The 22,083-nt window shown below is 33.9% G+C and overlaps 2 protein-coding genes across 2 annotated transcripts; both read left to right on the top strand.

Annotated features, from left to right (window-relative positions):
* The first annotated feature begins 288 nt into the window (after positions 1-288).
* LOC113003079 lies at positions 289-4,163 on the top strand. Its single transcript, XM_026130997.2, has 3 exons — positions 289-1,713; positions 1,837-2,369; positions 2,500-4,163. The coding sequence occupies exons 1-3, from the start codon at positions 1,014-1,016 to the stop codon at positions 2,596-2,598; spliced, it is 1,332 nt and encodes a 443-aa protein (XP_025986782.1). The 5' UTR covers positions 289-1,013; the 3' UTR covers positions 2,599-4,163.
* Positions 4,164-13,121: 8,958 nt separating this feature from the next.
* LOC113003078 lies at positions 13,122-15,128 on the top strand. The gene is made up of 3 exons (XM_039449889.1): positions 13,122-14,116; positions 14,248-14,771; positions 14,887-15,128. Exons 1-3 carry the CDS (start codon positions 13,411-13,413, stop codon positions 14,938-14,940), a joined length of 1,284 nt encoding a protein of 427 aa, XP_039305823.1. The 5' UTR covers positions 13,122-13,410; the 3' UTR covers positions 14,941-15,128.
* Positions 15,129-22,083: the final 6,955 nt, after the last annotated feature.

Here is a 22,083-nt window from a genome sequence, read left to right as displayed (position 1 = left end):
ATATTTAAAAACACAACAATATATGTAATTACTCAATTCAACAATATGTACGCTATACATTAATAGAAAATGAGAATAAGAAGAATTTATGGTACAAAATGTATAATTTGTTTAATAATTAATAATTGATATCATAAAAAAACTAAAATAAATTTTAGCATTTAAATCATTTTACGTATATTCAATAATACACATGTATGTGTATATGCATACATATATAGGAATAACAGTCTCAAAGCAATAAGTATTACTGTTCATTTTGTTCGTATTTGCACATACCAAGCTTGATTAACAGTTTCATAAAATGCATTAATTTTACTAAAGCCTTTGATGAAGGACAGTTGGCACGCAAGCTAATGTAAAAAGCAATAAATCTTTCTCTATTCTACGTGAAGTGCCAAAGAGAAATCATGACGTGCACTTATCAGAGCATCAGAATGTTTCGCTTCCAGAAAACCTTTACTATTTTTTCTACAAAATACCTCGTAAACCTCATAGAGTAAAAAATCATTATAAAAAAGTGACAATTGAGCTTGTTCAATAATCGAGTATTTGCCTAACAAAAAAAATTTACTCCTACACGATTGAATAGGTCTCCTGTAAGAAAGAATTTTGAATCTAATCGAATGGTAAATTATTCAAACAATTATGTAAGTTTAATTTTCACTCTTCAATATTCAAAGACTACACATGGAATTTAATAATAGAGTACGTTTCAGGCGAGGTTTCAGGGCTCTGTGTATTATAAATGTACATTGTAAATGCATGTACTCCCACTTTACTCTCGAACAATAAAAACTAAGAAACACGCCAAACGCAGTTGCATCGCCATTCCCACGCATGTGCAATGATATTATGTATGGAAATACATATGGAAGGGATTTCTTGCGCTATTTCGAGATAATCTAACGAAAAGTTTCAGTATATCCTGTATCGCTTCTGATGAGCTCTAATGTAATCACAATATCTTGCTTGCAAAACACGTCGCTTAACAAGAAGATACGTTGACGAAAATGGAAGAAAATGTCCAAGTGCAAGTTCAAGACAATTCGCCCACGATAGATCACATCTTGCGTCCAATATCGTACACTTCCTGGCTCTTCGGCGTCGGAGTTGCTCGTCCGCGAGAGTACTCCAGGGCTATAACAATAATCGTACGTTTTGTTCATCTGGTCGCATGTACCGTTTACATGGTGTACGGTATAACACGCATCATCCTTTTTGGCAGTGCCGTCACTGACACCGACATAATGAAGTTTACATACTCAATGTGCATGATGACGCTCTTTGTATCGTCGTATTATAACATTTATTTTGGGATCAGGCACTACGACAAGTGGCCGAAGCTGATGGACAGAATAAAGGAGCTTGATCAGGAGATCAGGAACGAAACATCTATAAATAATCAGCCTGTAAAAATTGTAGAAGCGCTAGCGATTGTGACGACGTTTGTTTGGTGTCCTTTGTTTCAAATTGCGCACGTCCTGATTTACAACCATACAAATCCGGAGAACATTAACGTGTCTGACATTCTGTTTTATTACATGGTAGCTCAGTCCTTGATTAACAACTTCGTTTTCGATATTGTTGTCTATTTGCTTTATTATAGATTCCGAACAATAAATAACGTGATCTGTCGAATCAAGTTTAATAAGCTGTCTGATGCGTCACGGATCGTGTTCAAGATTAAACGCATCAGAAAATTGCATAATAGTAAGTTATGTTATATATTTTGTATTGTAATTCCTACAGTAAATTTATATGACTCAAGATTATTTTAATACAATTTTTGAAAAAAATTGCGATGATAACAAGACGTAAAATTTTGTTATAAAGGTATTTGTCATCTGGTCAACATGGTAAACGATATTCACGGCTACCACCTCCTTTTTTGTTCGGCGAACTGCTTCTGCATGATTGTGACTACTTTATTCATAATTTACACAAATATTGTGCGGAAAAACTACGCGTATATATGTGTAAATAACATCGTTTGGATACAGTATGCCGTGCAATTTGGCTTGATGTGTTGGATTTGCTCACTTACGCGTCAAGAATCTGACAAGATTGGAGAATCTTTATGCGAAATTGTACTAAATTCTAAACCCATGAGTCTTGATAAGGTAAACGAGGCAGGGAATAAATCTAGTCTAGAGATGCGCTCGCTATTTGTAGACAGCGAACAAAGTTCTAATAGGTGCTGCAGTCACAATCGGAATTACGTCGCCTTGGAAAAACTTTTGCGTAAAAACATGGACCGAGATTCTATCAGAAACGAAATCAATGATTTTATAATTCAGCTGCAACAATATCGAGTAACATTTACGGCTCGCGATTTCTTTAAAATGAACAATGGCCTGTTCACTAAAGTGAGTATATAATCCATTCATTACAATTTACGAGAATTAATTTTTTTCGAATTGCAATGTAAATAATAACTCTTGAATCAATCAAATGTACTTATCACATCACAATCAATCAAATATACTTATTTTTCAGTTTGTCGAGTTTGTCATCACTTATCTTGTAATCTTCATTCAATTTTATCAACCACCCGAAGATACAACCGAAGTAAAACGTCCAATGAAAATATTTTAAAATGCCAAAATTTTTTGCATTATATTTCCATTACGTACTGACTATAATAGTTTTTTTTCATACTGGAATTTAATAATAAAAAGAAATAAATTATTATAAATAGAGAACATCAACCCATATGTGATAATGCAAATATTAAACAATAAACCTTATAAATCATAGCTAGATCTTAGTGTTGATATTTATTGTCTGATTTTATATACATTTTCAAGCTCACGAAACTGTGCGTCGAATAACTTTTTGGTTTAGAAACATAGATTTAACTATAAGTTGAACAAGAAATAGTAATATCACAATATTAAATATTTAAAAATTAGTTTAATAATATGGATGCTAACAAGCATATAAATGTTAGAACCTCCCGCCCTGAAAAACTGTAAAGAATTTGTTGCGAAAAATAACAGCCAAGGATTAAACCTGTGACTTCTCGACTTTCTGAGGCGGGAATCTTAGCCAATTCAACACTGAGGCCAAAAAGGAATAAATCTGATAAAATTATTATCAAGATTTGATAATAAAATGTTTGTAACTATTTTTGACGACTTTTGACTTTTAGGTTAAAGAGAAAATAACAATATTACAAAAAGTGGCCAACAAATAGAAAATTAAAGCACAGTAAATGAGTGAATTAATGACAAAATAGTTTAATAATAACTTTAGAATAGAAAAAATAAGTTGTTCACTTTTAGTTTATTTTCATGAGTTTACACGTGGAAGTTTTAATGTACACCGATATTAAAGTATAGGGATTGTTAATAAAAAAATAATATAAAATTACTAACAGGCAATAATAATATAATTACTAACAAAAATGTTATTTTATAATGAGGAATTATCGAATATAGAGGATAAAACAAGTTGTAGATCTAAAAAAAATTTTACATATATATATATATATATATATATATATATATATATATATATATATATATACGTATGTATATTGGAAAGCGTTCAAATAACCTATTTTATTATTCTTGGAAGATTGCCCGACATTTTTTAGATAAATAAACATTTTTCATGAATGTATGGCCTTTCAACATAACTGCAAAGATTTTAAAGGTGTCTGTTTTAGTCATTTTTAGACTTTCTCCGTCCCTTCTTCACATTTGTATGTGTCAAACATAATAAATGTCTATTTTATTTGATTTGGAAAATTTCCTAAAACTGTGTTACGTTTACGGTGAGCAACTAATGGCTCGCAATCTAATGTTGCAGAAATTTTATTGTTACTTGTAAATCAATGCAGTCAATAAAATTATTATTATGATTATTATTATTAAATTCCAAAGTGTTATTTCGTTGTTTATTTTTATATGCATGAAAACAAATTTACACGCTTTTCAAAATATTTCACATTCAAAAAATCCTCACTTTGTTTTCTGCAAAATATATTGGAACCTTGTAATCAGTACATTCCAGAATTCTTTACCTCGTTATCTAAACGCAACACTTGTCATTCTCTTGTTCGTGTGATAATTCTTAATAGATTACGTCTTGTCTAGTTTATAAATTAAATATTATATTAAGTCATATTTATAAAATAAAAATAATTTATTTTTTAAGTACTTGTTGAAGTTAATCTATTATATTTAAAGCGAAACATTAATTTTATGGCGAGGGGGCACAAGGAAAAGGGCAGTATTCTCATTGCGCTGAGAGGGGAATGACTTCTCGCGGAGAAAGGGAAATCGTCGTCGCTATTTGAATGATCTGTTGTATGTACCGCGCTCGCATTAAATTGCTATCGTATCGCGGTATCGAGCCACATGTGGCGGTGGATTGATCAAATAATATTGCACATGCATTTTTAATTTTTATCATTATTCGCCATGTAACGCATCATATACAATATTGTCTATAGCGCAAGCTAAAAGTTTGCAGTCTGCAAGCAAAGTTTTATCATATGCTTCGCGTAAGATTTTCACCGCATCGCATTTCTTAGTAATATAATTTCGACGTAAAAAAGATACAAAATGTTTATATTTTTCATTCACAGCGTACTTTGATGCGTACTTTGATATAACTGGTAATATACATGCTCAACGCAATATTCGAGCTCGAGCAGAAAGAGTACAGTTTACGGTTTGATACACATGCTAGTAATATCAATTTTACAATGTATCCATTACGCAATGTAACGGTTGCACAATCAAATCATGAATAGTCATTGATGCTGCAGCTGATTGTACAAGTCGCTCAATATCCACACGTCTCGCGATGAACACCTTCCATATTGCCTAAGGCAGTTACTTAATTGCCTCGATAATTGCTAATGAGTGTTGTTCTACAAAGAAAATAGATCCCACGCTGATTCATATCCATACATTTATAAGCTTTGAAGGTCAAGGCAAATCTTCTTCCCAAGATACGAGACGTATAATGTGGTACTGAAGATGGTTGTAATAAAAAGGATATGAATAGGTAAACTGTAGAAAAAAGTGAAAAGAAAGTAAAACGTATAAAAATGTATAGATACTTGCGATCATTAGCACGTTTCGTTTTGTAGAATCGGAACATAGCAGTCCGTTTTTCTCTAGCATATTATTATGCTTTGCGACAGTCTTACTGTCCACTGCTGTTGCGAAAACCTTGTCGGGCTTCTTATTTTGTAATCCCCTTCAAATATTATTTTTTTACTCTTTCAAATCTCAGTCAGCGTATGATTCAACAATGATTCGATAGCGCAAGTGACTCGATCGTGGTACTGTAAGATAGAAATATTCTCAAATATTTTAGAAGTGCATTCCCCCTTCCCGTGTCTTTCTGCTCCGAGTCAGCATTAGTGTAAGTGGCTCGACTGTAACCTTGAAATTTTGCGAGCATTCTGGAGACGCATTTTCCCTCCCCCCGTCCTCAGGACATCCTGGAAGTGCATTTTCCCTCCCCATGTCCTCAGAATATTTTGGAAGTACATTCCCTCTCTTCGCGTCCTCACAACATTCTGGAAATGCATTTTCTCTTCTCCGCGGCTCCTTACTCATTCATCCGCTCTCCTTGCTTGCGCCCCGGAAATTTAATTGTCCTTATAGAATGTTTACGTGACGAGGCCGCATCAATATATGCGTGCTCTGCGTGCTGATATAGTGTAGCAAAATGAGTCAAATGGAAGTAGAAGATTGTGCACGAAGACAATGAGGAAATGTTAGATGATTCAGAAGAGAAAGAAGATTTGAACGATTCCTGTTGTGACAGTGACTTGTCGAATAAAATGATTGAAAAAAATTATTGAGATTTAAAGCAGGCTGAAGTTAATTCTTTGAATGATTCGAAAAAAAGTATGTGAAATATATTTCTATTATATTGAAGCCCCTCAAATTCTCCCCCTCACCCCCCCCCCTATCTATACTACTTTTATAGTAATAAAATAATTATTTTACATAAATATCGTTTTATTTATATGCAATACAAATGCTATTCTACTTACGATCAATTCGATTTACGACTGAAGTCTCGGGATATAATTTCGTCGTAAGTAAAAGGATATTTGTATTTTACTAAAATCTACAATCATATTTTATATTACAATTTATATTTATTGTTGCAATTTATTACTGCAATGTTTAGAAACGCGTAATGCGACGCTTCTGTTTTTTTTTTGTTTGTCTATATCAACGAGGCTGAAGAAGAGGGGCAAAGCGTTTTGCTCGCGCGAGCCAGAACTTAGACAGGCCCGGTTTAGACGATGGCGCACAGTCGACCGAGTCGCCCGTCCGGTCACCGCCGGTCGCTGGCTTAATATTACGGGGCACCCGCAGCTGAAACTATCTCGAGTTACACGTGCGAGCGACTAAGCCAGTAAAGTAGAGTCCATTACTGCATAAGGGGTGTCCTACGCGAGCCAGACACGCGCTAGCACTTCCTCTTCTTAAATACTAGCGAAATACCGAACGCTGACTTCACCCACATCAATCTTCTCTTCTGACGGAAGATACTTTGCAAGATACATCGCAGGTCGCGCAGGCTTTTTAAGTCTTTGAGTTGAGAGATCCCTTTCCTCCTTTAAAAAATCGCGGGGGAGAGCTACGACTAATTAAACTCTTCGAGGAAGACCTTAAATTTATCGGAGAATCCTCCATAATGATCAACGACAAAGCGCGCGATTTTCAGGGCACCCTGTACTTCATCGTCATGATTTTCGCCTTCGTGGCGAAAGGACGAAAAGGGGTAAGTTGCGGGAATCGGGCGCGCGAAGGGGGTGAGTTGCTGACGGCGGTGGTGAAAGCGTACGTGCTCACGATGGGAAGGGCTAGCCGTTATAGTTGGGTTACCCGCCACCCCTTCTCTCTCACCGGTTTTCCCTTGGAAGGTGAGTCCAAGCGAAGTCGAAAGAGCGCTCTTTAGGGAGAGATTTCACGGAAACTTCTTGTCGGAGGACAGTTTCGCTCTGCCATCGCGTATCAAAGATGATCCGAAATTGTCGACTAGATAAATGTAAATTGCAGACAAGAGGCAAAAGGATGTTTGAGCTTTAACATTATATTAAAAAAAAATACAGAATAGCCTCATGTATTTTAACAATCTCAGTTATCTCTCATAACAATAATAAAACGATTTAATATAATTTAATTATATGTTTATTACAATTATTACACAAAGTGGCAGTTTCGTTAATGTTTATTATCAAATTTAATTTAATTAAACAATATTTGCTGTCTTGACATGCACTGTTAAATTTGTGTATCAAATTCTACCCAATTTGAGTTATTTTTCTAGGTCACCATTGCTCCTATTTAGTACGTCATAAATGTAAAATGAAACGATAAAGTTAAACAAGTTAAATATACAAATGTTAAATTTGATTCTTTAATTTGTTATTTACTAGGTGCATACATTAATATGGATACTACTTATTTAAAATTAAACAAATTAACGATTTAACCACAGAAATAAGTTGATTAAATGAGGTTGATCTTTTGATTATATATATTTTGTGTTGAAATAATAAATTTCGACACATATAAAAGTTAAGAATAACAAAGTGTTATTTAATTCAAGGAATTTGTTTAAATTTGATTCTTTAATATTTAACATGTAAATTTTGTCATAGCTGCAAAATGTATTATTCTTCAGCATTCTTACTTGACTGAGAGTATTAAATTAACGTAAATTGGAGAAATAAATCATTTCGTAGATGTGCATCCGTCCATGTAAAGTCCTTTTCGATTTTGAATTAATTGAACAAAAATTGGGATTAAATTGGTTGGAATTATTCAGTGCAACATTGGGGCAAGTGCAAGCCGGGAATACGGTGCGCGCGTAAAAGGTCACTGGCTTTCATCGGTCGTGCTTTTGTTCACAAAAGTTAATTATATCGAAATAATACGCGCGATGCATATGACATGGATGTTTACATTGCATACGACGCCGTCGGGGAAACCTTTTTGGCATACAAACATTCGCGGTACGCGCTTTCTCTATCCCACAAGATAGGTAACAGAAAATAGAAACGACGCAAATACATAACAGCGTTCTGACAGCAATTTCGTAATTTTTTATAATTATATTGTAAATAGATTGTGAGAGAGGAAAATGTAGCTGACAAGCGATGAAAATACTCAACAGCCACGGAAATAAGGTCGTGGAGCTGAATTTTTCATTTTTTTTATTTTTTTTGGAAAACGAGGACAGGGTTTAAAATCATAGAAAGTGGTGCAATAAAATGTTCTCTTGTTGCAAAGTTTATTTATCAAATTTAGTGAATTAAAGTATTCGAATTTCATCAATGTTGGCCTCACTTAATGCGATCACTGTCTTAACAATTACGATCGATAATGTTGCAGTATCAATAGATTCAAAATGAAGTCTTATTCCTATCATCCCGGGTGTCCTAAATCTGTTCATTTTTCACCTATTTAAAGTGGTTCAAAAAATCTCTAAAAATTCACGAACATACTTTCAGTTTTTTAGAACAAATGTTGAAATTTCACTTTAGAAATGAAAATCCTGGGAAAAAATTTTTATGTATAATTATATATGAAATTTGTCCATGTATATCAAAATATATATAATTGTATATAATTATATATAATTATAATACCTACATGTGACACGTGTAGCCGTTCTATACGTTGCATCTGACACGGATACCTGTATGTAAATATTAATATACATGTACCCACACGCAGGTATCGGTGTCAAATGTAACGTGTAAAATTTCTACACGTGTCATGTATACCTGTATATTTTAAAACACGTTTCTGACCGTGAGCTCTAATAAGGATATATCTAATATTTCGTTTAATTAGACATACAAATTGGAGAACATGGTCACATTTCAAATAATAATCCGGCACGTGCTGAATAATGAGATAATTAAAATTTTAAATCACAGCGTTCTATATCAAAAAGTGATGCGTTTAATAACTAGCAATAAAAATAACTCACTTTTTTCTGAAAATATTCAATTATTAATTGCAAACGCGAGTAAAATAGTAGGTCACTTTAAGCATTCAAATGTTGCAAAGAACGCCTTAAAAGCAAAACAATTGCTACTCTTTATTAATAATTATAACAAATATGTCACATAACAGCTACATTATACACTACTCAAAAGAAAATAGGGAACACTTTCCAGACACCAAAAATTAGGCTATTTTCAAATGACTGTAACTCGGTGAAAAATCATCGTAGATAAAAAATAAAAAAAGCATTTTGAAGCTTGAAGATCCAACTTTAACGCTCTATCAGCAGATTTTCAAAATTCTTTTAACTTCCTTGTCTTATGCAGTAAAAAAGCACACCCTGTTTTGTTCCTTAAAATTTCGTATTTTTGACACTTTGCAGCTCGACCAACAAATTTTTTTCGAACAATTCAAGTAAAGCTTCATAAACTACAACATTTTGCCTACAAAATGCTTTTTTTAAAATTTCTCTACGATTTTTTTTGACCGAGTTACGCTACTTTGAAGCTAAACCTGCATTTTTTACAAATGATATCCGTACTCCGTGAAAAATCATCGTAGACAAAAAATCAAAAAACCATTTTAAAGCTCGAAGTTCCAGCTTTAACATGCTGTTAATGGTTTTCAAAAATTTTCTCAATTTCTTAGTACTATGCCCCAAAAAAGATACACTGTTTTTTCCTTAAAATAACGTATTTTTAACAGCCTGTAGCTCAATAAAAAATTTTTCTCGACAAATCCAATGCAAGTGCCATAAAGTATGACATTTTCTCTACAAAATGCTTTTTTTAAAGTTTTCTCTACGATTTTTTTTGACCGAGTTACAAGACTTTGAAGATATACATTTTTTACAGTACATTTTTCCGAAAAATGACGTCTACCGCCGACATTAGCATTACCCAATGTGCACCACGTGGAGGTTGTCGGTCGGATTTTTGCACATCGTGTGTGTGTGTGGAGTGTGTGTGTGTGTGTGTGTGTGTGTGTGGAGTGTGTGTGTGTGTGTGTGTGTGTGTGTGTGTGTGGGGGTATGTATGTATCACAGCAGAGATAAGGACCCCGCAGTTCGTCACTTCTGCAGTATTTAATGACTCCAAACCCTCTCTGCTGTGTGTGTATGCGCTCGCGCGCATGAGAGTTCAATAGTGTGTATTTCCTCCTCTCTGATCAATTACTGCTTGCAAGCGTTCTCGCATATTTATACATCTTGCAATACGATCTTGCGGAATGTTGTGCCAAATTTCCGTTAAAATTTCTCCCAATTCTTCTAAATTTCGCGGCTGTTCCTCGCGACGCCTTAATCGTCGTTCCATTTCATCCCAAATGTGCTCGATTGGATTTAAGTCCGGGCTATTGGCGGGATGATTTAACAGTCTAATTGCGTGTCGTTGAAAAAAACGTCGCGTTATATTCGCCGTATGAGGTCGAGCGTTGTCCTGCATAAAAATAAAGTTCCGACAGGTTCGATTTAATAGCAAAACGTGTGGTCGTAGAATATCGTTGATATAACGAACATCCGTCATTGCCGGAGGTGGCAGGATCACTAGATCACTTCGTCTTGTAAGTGATATACACCCCCACACCATCACGGAACCGCCGTTGTAGGATCGTATTGGCATAACGCAACGTCGATCATAGCGTTCATTTCGTCGATGCCAAGTACGTATACGAGCATCATTGCCATAAAGGCAAAAACATGATTCGTCGGAGAAATATACATTTCTCCAATCCTGTGAACTGTAAACATATAGTCGTCTTAGTCTAAAAAAAATCTCTTTTTAGACAAAGATGACCATATGTAAACATTGCATGCTCAATACAATAAAATTTTGTTTAGTACGCCGGCGATTCTCGCAGTGTGATAAGCGACACGGAATTTTCAAAATGCCGCGTAGACATTTATCGGCCGTAGAAGTTGCACGCATAATTGCGCTTTTGTAACAAGGTTTTAGTATGCGTTATGTGGCGCAAGATATTGGTGCATCTGTGTCCGTAGTGAGTAGAGTTTGGTTACGATATCAAGACACGGGAAATTACACGAGACGTGAAGGTAGTGATCGTTCTCGATTAACGACAAATAGACAAGATCGAGCCATTGTTCGTTATGAATTAGAAAGACGAATAATTACCGCAAGAAACATTCGTAATGACATTCATTTGCGCCATGTGTGCGAACAAACAATTCGCAACCGTTTGAGAGAAGCCGGTCTTCGTTCTCGTGTTCGTGCACAAGTACCAAGACTCACACTCGTACATCGCCAAGTACGTTATCAATTTGCGCGCGATCACATAAATTGGACCGCTAGGGATTGGAGAAATGTATATTTCTCCGACGAATCACGTTTTTGCCTTTATGGCAATGATGCTCGTATACGTACTTGGCATCGACGAAATGAACGCTATGATCGACGTTGCGTTATGCCAATACGATCCTACAACGGCGGTTCCGTGATGGTGTGGGGGTGTATATCACTTACAAGACGAAGTGATCTAGTGATCCTGCCACCTCCGGCAATGACGGGTGTTCGTTATATCAACGATATTCTACGACCACACGTTTTGCTATTAAATCGAACCTGTCGGAACTTTATTTTTATGCAGGACAACGCTCGACCTCATACGGCGAATATAACGCGACGTTTTTTTCAACGACACGCAATTAGACTGTTAAATCATCCCGCCAATAGCCCGGACTTAAATCCAATCGAGCACATTTGGGATGAAATGGAACGACGATTAAGGCGTCGCGAGGAACAGCCGCGAAATTTAGAAGAATTGGGAGAAATTTTAACGGAAATTTGGCACAACATTCCGCAAGATCGTATTGCAAGATGTATAAATATGCGAGAACGCTTGCAAGCAGTAATTGATCAGAGAGGAGGAAATACACACTATTGAACTCTCATGCGCGCGAGCGCATACACACACAGCAGAGAGGGTTTGGAGTCATTAAATACTGCAGAAGTGACGAACTGCGGGGTCCTTATCTCTGCTGTGATACATACATACACACACACACACACACACACACACACACACACACACACACACACACACACACTCTCACACACACACACACGATGTGCAAAAATCCGACCGACAACCTCCACGTGGTGCACATTGGGTAATGCTAATGTCGGCGGTAGACGTCATTTTTCGGAAAAATGTACTGTAAAAAATGTATATCTTCAAAGTCTTGTAACTCGGTCAAAAAAAATCGTAGAGAAAACTTTAAAAAAAGCATTTTGTAGAGAAAATGTCATACTTTATGGCACTTGCATTGGATTTGTCGAGAAAAATTTTTTTATTGAGCTACAGGCTGTTAAAAATACGTTATTTTAAGGAAAAAACAGTGTATCTTTTTTGGGGCATAGTACTAAGAAATTGAGAAAATTTTTGAAAACCATTAACAGCATGTTAAAGCTGGAACTTCGAGCTTTAAAATGGTTTTTTGATTTTTTGTCTACGATGATTTTTCACGGAGTACGGATATCATTTGTAAAAAATGCAGGTTTAGCTTCAAAGTAGCGTAACTCGGTCAAAAAAAATCGTAGAGAAATTTTAAAAAAAGCATTTTGTAGGCAAAATGTTGTAGTTTATGAAGCTTTACTTGAATTGTTCGAAAAAAATTTGTTGGTCGAGCTGCAAAGTGTCAAAAATACGAAATTTTAAGGAACAAAACAGGGTGTGCTTTTTTACTGCATAAGACAAGGAAGTTAAAAGAATTTTGAAAATCTGCTGATAGAGCGTTAAAGTTGGATCTTCAAGCTTCAAAATGCTTTTTTTATTTTTTATCTACGATGATTTTTCACCGAGTTACAGTCATTTGAAAATAGCCTAATTTTTGGTGTCTGGAAAGTGTTCCCTATTTTCTTTTGAGTAGTGTATTATTGGCCTTACATTACTCAAATTGTTTTAAAAAAATTTAATGTTTAATATATGAAAAGAAATTATTTCGATAAATGCTTTAATAATAGTTTAGTGGAAGAGGTATACTCAGCATGTTTCTAAGACCTTGACCTGTAAAGCTACAACGCTTCACGTGCGATGGAAGCTCGGCCATCGTGTCGCGAGCGATAGTGGGGAGATGGTATATAAGCGGAAGCGTCTCCTCAGAAATCAGCCCGAAACATTTTGTTGCAAGCACTGCTGTAGCTCTGTACTTTATAATACGTAGTAAACTTCCACTTTGTTATCAAACCGTGAAAACTGTGAAGTGTGTCAAATTCGTAACAAACATTCAATATTATGCAATAAAAACGCGTATGAAAGGGGTTTTTCATGCTACTTCGAAGTAGTCCAGTAAAAGGTTTTACTCAGTGAAATCTTCTCGTGCAAGGAGCTTTACTGTAATCAACAGTCATACGCTTGAAAAACGCATTGATTAACAAGAAGTTACGAGAAAAAAATGGAGGAAAATATCCATGAGCAAGTTGAAGACAATTCGCCCTCGATAGAGCAGATCTTACGTCCAATATCGAACACCTTCTGGCTCCTGGGTGGCAGTATAATTTATCCGCCAAAGAGTTTCAAAACTATAACGATAATCACACGTATACTTTACACGGTTATATTCTTGACTAACTTGATAAGCAATTTACTACATATTACTTCTATATATAAAGAGAACGAGCTAATCCAGTACATATATCTTCTAAATGAGCTGATACGTTACGTTTTAATCTGTTATAATATTTATTATGGAGTCAGACTATACGAGAAGTGGCCAAAATTAATGGATAGATTGAAGGAACTCGATCAGAAGCTCGAAAAAGAAATACCCTTAAATAACGGGTTTATACAAATTATACAACTAAAAAATGTTATAAAAATTATACCAAATTTCATAGCGTTCATTGCCCGTCCTTTGATACTGATTTCGTCAATTCGGTTCCTTTACGTATCAGATTTGAATCCGATATTCTCTATCAACATTGTGCTATTTTTCGACTTAATAATGCAGTCGATGATCAACAGCTTCTTCTTTGACATTATCGTCTATGTATTGTATTGCAGATTTCAAACAATAAATGAATTAATTGGTCAGTTGGATGAGTTATCCAATGTGCAATGGATCACATTCAAGATTAGACGCATCAGAGAATTGCATGCCGGTAAGTTTTTGCGAATATTATTTGTTATATAATCCGATAATGTAGATTTCTATAGCTCAAAATATAATTTAATACAACCTATGAAGAAATTGGGATGATATTATAGTCAAATTGTAAATTCTGTTGTGCAGATATTTGTGATCTCGCTAGCATGGTAAACGATATTTACAGTCTTTATCTACTCTTCTGCTCAGCAAGTTACTTCACCATGGCTGTGACTACGCTATTCCAGGTTTACATGGAAATAATTACAGAAGTGTACATAATAGTTTTGTTTGAAATTGTATATGCCATGCAATTCTTCCTGGTTTGTTGGATTTGCACAGTCGCATGTGAAGAATCCAATAAGACCGGAAGAATCATACACAAAATTATATTGAATTGCAAATCTGTGAATCTTGATAAAAACGAGGCGAGTAATCAATCGAGTCTAGAAATGCTATCTGCACTGGACGATTTGAATAGCGAGCAAAATTTTAATAGTAGCAGCAGTCACAATTTGAATTACATCGTTTTGGAAAATCTTTTGCACAAACATCTGAATCAAGATTGTGTCAGAAACGAGATCAATGATTTTTCGGCTCAACTACAGCAGAATCGAGTAGCATTTACGGCCTGTAATTTCTTCGAATTAAACAATGTTTCTTTGAGTTGTGTAAGTAAATACTTTACTTACTTTGTTACAATTTCCGTAAAAAAAAAGTTCTTTTCGAATTGCAACGTAAATAGTAGTTATCAAAACAATTAAATAAAGTAAATTTGTTTTTCAGTTCGTCGGGATGAACTTCACTTATCTAGTTATCTTCGTTCAACTTTATCAATAACCAAAAAGTTAAAAAAAATACTAAAACTGTATTTGAAGCGTTTGAAAATGTGTTGAAATCCAATGTCACGTATCTATACATTATAGCACCAATTGTAAATGTTTCTTCTTTATCTAAAAATTTTTATATTGTATGATAATATTGTCTTGCTTTGTTCCGCCTTCTTATGTCTTGCTTATTAAAGTAAATTAAAAAACTAATACTATGTAAAAAATTTATTACAAATATTCCATTATCATTTAGAGAGCATATATTGTTTCGAAAAGTAAGGTGATGCACAACTCGTTGTCATTGAATTAGGTTCGCGGCTTTTTTCCAATACAATATACAATATAACTCATTGGTATACATTGATGTAATTAGCAATTAAAATTTTACGAAGGCATTAATTCGCGGAAAGGATTGTACAGTGAGGTGCATTAATGAGATCCTTTTTCGGTGTAGAAACTCCAACAATTTAACCAATCATGTGTTGCCATTGATTTAGTGAGTTCGTCTGATCGGCTAAGATTGCTGTGACTGATGCACTAGCACCGAAAAAGGATCTCATTAATATATCTCATTATACATATTGATATGTTAAGTACCTTCTCCGCCAAACTATTATTATTATTAAAGCGTCGAAATTGGAACTCCCAGTCAGAAACATATTTTAAAATATACAGGTAGGGTAATGTCACCCATTATGAGATAAGCTTCTAATGAAATAGCGAGATTTCTGTTAAACTAATAAGCGTATGTGATCGATTTTATCTTGAACGTATTACTCTTGAAGTGATGTATTATATAATTATATTATTATATAATTTTTATATAATTAAAATATGTATTATATAATTTAATAATTTATCAAATTTGCGAAAAAATTGTACAAACAAGAATCTGTCGGACACGTAATACCCAGGTAGTAAGAAAAATGTTAAAAATTGATTAAACAGTTCATAGACATATAAGATAGATTCAGCATTAACTACACGTAGTTTTAGCAAGAATTGGCAGAACGATGCAAAAAACAAAATATCAGGAAAGTTTCTTCGTCTGATGTTTTTAATCAGCTATCTTGTATTTCTGTCAATTTCTGCATAAATAATGCGCGCGCAGAAAAGGACAGGAAAAAAAACAGCATTTTCCTTATATCTTATCCCTCTCGTCATTCTTGTCAAGCACAACGTTAGGATGAGTGAATACTGTTGATTGGTAAAACTGATTTAGTTGTGATAGATCGCATAACTAATCATTGTGTTTTATTTTTAAATCTCTTAGCAACGATTTAAATATTTATCGTTCCTTTTGTACGGCGACATCGGTGAGCTCACCTCGCGGACTTTTGTTAATAACTTAATTAAATATTATAATAAGGTTCGATGACTACGTAAGTAAATATTAATTACATTGTTTAATACTTTGTTGTTTCCTATTCATGAAACTGGCATATTTTATGAGTTGTTTCACTAAAATCACACTAAATTTAAAATATTGTAAAGCGTTTCTAATTAGCATGTTTACGTAATGAGAATAGATATTAAGTTTATGTCTATGCTTCATATTTATTAGATGAAACTCTAAATTGACACAAGTTCTCTTAGTTCGCTTTGCTAATTAATCACTGCGTTTATAATAAAATAGCTCAAATTTTATCAAATGCGAAGTTTCTATCTTATATGTGAAACACACAATGATTAAGCAATAATTTTTAAAACAGAAATATTTGATAAATGAAAAGAATGAAGGAACAAAGGATTATCAAGTTGATGAACCTCGAAACAATAAAGATTAAGTATTCACATCATTTGCGAATGAATCAGCGAAACCAATCGTCAGCCACGATATCCGTCAAAGTGCGTCGCAGAACGTAATACGAACGATTTTCCCGGTTAAGCTCGCGATTAAATTCCACGAGTGCGAGAAGGAGGAAACGGCGGTTATTTAACGTCGCTATAAAATCGCAGAAGAAGTGAACGCTCGCGAGCTTCCGGAACGTCGAAGGAAAGTAATTGAAAGGATAGGAACGGGGACAATGAAACGAAAGAACAAAAGGACAAGAGGGAAGAAGAGAAGAGAGTAGATGGATAGATAGATGGAAAGAGAGAGAGAGAGAGAGAGAGAGAGGCAGTAGAAGAAACTCGAACGGAGGCAGGAAAAGGCACGGCAGCCACTGCAATGAAAACACTGTACAGAGAATATTAAAGAGCCGAGTGCTCGGAACGACTGTGAACGCTCTTGTCCGATGATGTTTCCTGTAAAGTTTGCCGAGCAGGCAGGAGAGCCAGTTTCTAACGGAACGAAGGCTCTTCTGAAACGACTGAGGGCAATAAAAGCTCACGGGGGAGGGACGGGGTGGCGGGAGCGATGGTGGTGAGCTAGCCGCGCCTCGCGCGCGGCGGCAGATACCAGCAGGAATAATGAACGTCGGCGAGCTTAAAGTCTCGCTTAAAACGGGAGGTGCTTACTAGTCGCGCGAGATGCGTCGTTGTTCGCGACGATAAGCCGCTACGCGGCCGGCGCAGCGTCCTCCGCGGCAGCATTGAGTTTGCGAGGTCTCGACAACAATTCAGTGAATTCTCACTAAATACCACGGTATTTGGGTAACTCGGGCTACGAGGAATTACCGGAAACTTAATACTAGGTCATCAATTTTCGCAATGTAAGGGTGAATTTTATTTCTTTTGGCGCGGAGAAATTCTAGAGAAAAAGATAAAATGAGTTGATTTTGGAAAATAGAAACGATATGTTTTTTTATATTTTGAACTGCTGACTCTCTTTCTAACCTTTAAGAAATTTTAATTTTTCAGGAAAATGTTAAAATTAATATTAGTAAAGCTGTTATATAAATAAGAGAAGCTATATGGGAACGAATATTCTCAACATTTTAATGAAAATATAAAACTAATAAAATAAAAAATATTATTAAAAATTAATATGGGAACAAATTAATAAATTAAAAAAGTTTTATTTAGTCAAAGCGGATCTTGAAGTTTAAACATGCAAATCTTATAATTTCTAGTAGTAAAATATTTTGCTCGAAATACTACAATAAATACAAAATACTCTAGGAAAAAGTTCTTGAAACACGTAATAAATAACAACGTTCTCTGCCGTAGTTAAAATTTCAAATAATTCCCATTAGTAATGCTCTCATTTTTAGATATAATTAATAATTGTTTTATTTTCTAATCAGGCAGATCATAAAATATTAGAGATGAAAGCGTTATTATGTTTTACCAACGAAAAACGGGAATTAATACGTTCGCAAAACTCAACAATAATAATTTACAGTACTAAGTATTTGATAGCTACATATACTGATTTAATATTTTTTCAAAATTAAAATTTTTTGAAGATCAAAATCAGAATTAAATTCAGCAAATTAAAAATTACAAAAAGCACATTGTTTTTACTTTCCACTTCGGAAGTCAAAATCGACCCATTTTACCCATGATCTTTTTTTAGAATTATATTTTTATTCGAATTCTGCAAATTCGCATTCAAAATTTTAGAATTATTTTAAGCCATAATTATATTGCAAGAGCTCTCTCCTCTCTTTCTCCCTACATATGCATGTAAGAAAATATATACAAAAATAATCTATTCCTTCCCATCATTTTATTTATATGTCATTTTTTATTTTCTATCTTTTCTTCATATAAATATATTCTCTTTAAATACTTCTTTAAAAAAATAAAAAAAAAGTCGGGAACTAATGGCATGAAATTGACTAAACGATATGAAAACAAAACGGCCTAGTTAATCAGCCTCGATTCAGAAATGCAAGGCAATAAGCAATAAAGATGTCTATGGCACTCGCGCGGAGTGTATTTTCGTTATCACCGGGTGGGATCTAATGGGGTAGCATCGCTTGTTGTTCAAATTCTACGACGGTGGAACAACTGTCGCCATTCTGTGTCCTCGGCAAGAGTAATAATGTCTGCGGCGGGGGAGAGAGTGGTACAGGGATTGGCGAAATAGACAGCGCGCGCAAGGACCGGTGGCGAGAGCACCGACCGAGATGAAAGCTGAAAAGGGATGAGAAAGGATGGTAAGAGCTAACGTGGTCTCCTAATGGACGCCAAACAGGACAATGTTATACTAAAGCACGACACACACAATGTGTACAAGCTATCTCTGCCGCGGTCTCTCTCCCTCCCGCGTGCCCTTTTCTCCCTTTAGACCAACGTTTCCGCTTTGTTGAATCCGACGTCACTCTATGATCCCATAAATGATTCGCAAACAAGTTTGTAGGAAGATTCGTCCAAAGATTAGGAGTAGGGACTTCATCTCGAAAATTTTGGACGGGTCGCGTGATAGCGTGCCAAATTAATTTTATCATGAAGTAATAATAGAGAAGAAGGTGATATTGTGGCTAACCCATTTACATTTCATGCTATAACTTTGTTAGTAATCATTACTTTATACTGAAATTTAACAACTGTATTTATCAAAGCGTTGTTTAATAAATCCTAAACTCAAAGTTGTGAAATTTTTATTACATTGAATATTAATTATATAAATATAGCGACATAACATAATGATAGATTTAAAAAAAACGGGAGTAATTATATGTGTCGCAAAAATATATTTAAAAGTTGGTTTTGTTTAAAAAAGACACAATATTTTGTTACAAAATTATATATTTTTAATTTTACCATTTAAAATTTTTTGCGTTCAGAAACATTAGAGATATTATTTTATCCTTAAAAATAACATCGAATCTCTAATGATTTTGAATATAATTTTATAATAAAATATTTTATTTTTCTTTAATAAAACCAATTTTTAAATTGTTGTTTAATATTAAACAAGATTAAAATGATATTTCAAATGCTTCGGAACAATTTTATAGAGTGAAAATCGATTTATTGAAAAAATGTATCGAGATGAAATTTAAACGAAATTTTCGTTTAAAAAGCCATATTAACAAAATCTCATGTTAATGTTTAACTTTGCATAGCTCGAAATGTGTACAGCCGAATAAAAAAGTTAGATAACAAAAAAAAACACTCAAGTGTGTAATTAAGTATTTAATTGACTTCAAAAAATTTTGAAATTTCTAAAAACAAAAATGCTTTATAACAAATGTCTATTGTGTATTAGCATATTAGCATCATTATATAAGAGAAGACTATTAAACAAATAATTCCATAAGCTACAAGTAATTACTAGAATTCGTCACATAATAACGGAGATAACGTGAATGGCGAGGGGAAAACCCCTGAGGGCAGTAGATGTACAGGTTTTAGGAATTATTAGACAAAAATTACTGGGTATTACAGGGGCATTACTGGAGCATTATAAAAAATTTTAGGCATTACTAGGCAGTAGTGTACACAATTTTGATCAGCGGTTTCTCCCTCGGCCCATTTATTTCATATATCTGTGATATATTCATTCATAATATTACTTCTCAATTACTTCATTCCTTTCGGATATTTTTTTATTTTATATGTACACGTTACATAAATCTCCAATAAAAATTTTTCAAGGATTCAATACTTAAAAATTGAAAAAAATGTTTTAAACTCACCGAACCGATGCGCAGCAGCGGAGTAGTAACACAGCTACATTAATCTGTAAAATACATATAAATCCAAATTATAAATCTAAATTATAATATATTATTCAGAAGGTGTGTGCACAGTTTTTAGGAAATGACCCGTCTTAAAAAAATAGTCATAAACAAATTAATTTCAAAAATAAATTTTTTATTTTCTTCTATGTAAATTTTTTCATAATCTTTTTCCCAAGAGGAATTATTTTTTTAAACTTTACAGGTATCTTCCCAATGTTACCCCGAAGGTGTGTGCAAAATTTAAAAAAATGACCCCTTTTGAAAAACATGTTTAGTTATGAAAAAATCCACTTACAAAAAAACAAAAAATCTCTCTTCAAAATTAATTTGTTTATAACATTTCTTCTAAGTGAGATTATTCCTTGAAGATTTGCATACACCTTCTGGGTAACATTGGGAAGATACCTGTAAAGTTTAAAAAAATAATCCCTCTTGGAAAACAATTTCTGAAAAAATTCCCTTAGAAGAAGACGAGAAGTTTCTATCTTCAAAATTAATTTGTTTATAACATTTTTTCTAAGTGGAATTGTTTCTTAATACTTTGCATGCATCTTCTAAGTAACATTGGGAAGATAACTGTAAAGTTTAAAAAAATAACTCCTTTTGGAAAACAAGTTGTGAAAAAAATCACTTAGAAGAAGGTAAGACCTCTCTATCTCCAAAATTAATTTGTTTTTGATATCTTTTCTAAGTGGGATTGTTTCTTAATACTTTGAATACATCTTCTGAGTAACATTAGGAAGATATAAGATATATAAAGTTTAAAAAAAATAACTCTTTTTAAAAAAGAAGTTGTGAAAAAATTCACATAAAAGAAAACGAGAAATTTTTCTCTTCAAGATTAATTTGTTTCTAACATCTTTTCTAAGTGGAATTATTTCTGAATACTTTGTATATACTTTCTGGGTAACAATAAGAAGATACTTGTAAAGTTTAAAAAAATAATCCCTCTTAGAAAACAATTTATGAAAAAATTCACTTAGAAGAAAACGAGACGTCCCTCTCTTCAAAATTAATTTGTTTTTGACATCTTTTCTAAGTGGGATTGTTTTTTAATACTTTGCTGACATCTTCTGAATAACATTGGGAAAATACCTGTAAAGTTTAAAAAAATAATCCCTCCTGGAAAACAAGTTATAAAAAAATTCACTTAGAAGACAAGACAATTCTCTCTTTGATATTAATTTGTTTATAACGTTTTTTCCAAAAGATTTTTTTTTTTTAACTTTTAGGTATCTTTCTAATGTTACCCAGGTGTGTGTAAAGTGGTTAAATTTCTTCTGCAATTTCAAGCATTTATATATTTAACTTAAATACATAAATATTTGAAACAAAGGAATTCAATCAAGTTGACAAAATTTAGTCAAGCTTATAATTTTTTTCTAACTACATGTAATTTATAAATAATTTCACTTACCCACTGGGTTGTTCCGCCGTTGCACGATGCTCCTCCCGAGCCTCCGCCTCCTCCCAGATCCCGTCAATGAAGCACAACACAAAACTCGCGATTCTCGCGAACGAAAGATCAATTACGATCGCGTGCTAATTATCACAGCAACGCGCGACACTTTGTTAGC

The sequence above is a fragment of the Solenopsis invicta genome, chromosome 5, assembly GCF_016802725.1.
Source record: "Solenopsis invicta isolate M01_SB chromosome 5, UNIL_Sinv_3.0, whole genome shotgun sequence".
NCBI lineage: Eukaryota > Metazoa > Arthropoda > Insecta > Hymenoptera > Formicidae > Solenopsis > Solenopsis invicta.
Note: the sequence above shows the minus strand (reverse complement) of the source record. Positions and strands in the feature narration are given on the sequence as shown.

Coding starts and splice junctions, on each gene's coding strand:
- LOC113003079 (XM_026130997.2), top strand. CDS start 1,014: ATGGAAGAAAATGTCCAAGTGCAAGTTCAAGACAATTCGCCCACGATA. Junction 1,714..1,836: donor CATCAGAAAATTGCATAATA/GTAAGTTATGTT, acceptor TTTGTTATAAAG/GTATTTGTCATCTGGTCAAC. Junction 2,370..2,499: donor ACAATGGCCTGTTCACTAAA/GTGAGTATATAA, acceptor CTTATTTTTCAG/TTTGTCGAGTTTGTCATCAC.
- LOC113003078 (XM_039449889.1), top strand. CDS start 13,411: ATGGAGGAAAATATCCATGAGCAAGTTGAAGACAATTCGCCCTCGATA. Junction 14,117..14,247: donor CATCAGAGAATTGCATGCCG/GTAAGTTTTTGC, acceptor TCTGTTGTGCAG/ATATTTGTGATCTCGCTAGC. Junction 14,772..14,886: donor ACAATGTTTCTTTGAGTTGT/GTAAGTAAATAC, acceptor TTTGTTTTTCAG/TTCGTCGGGATGAACTTCAC.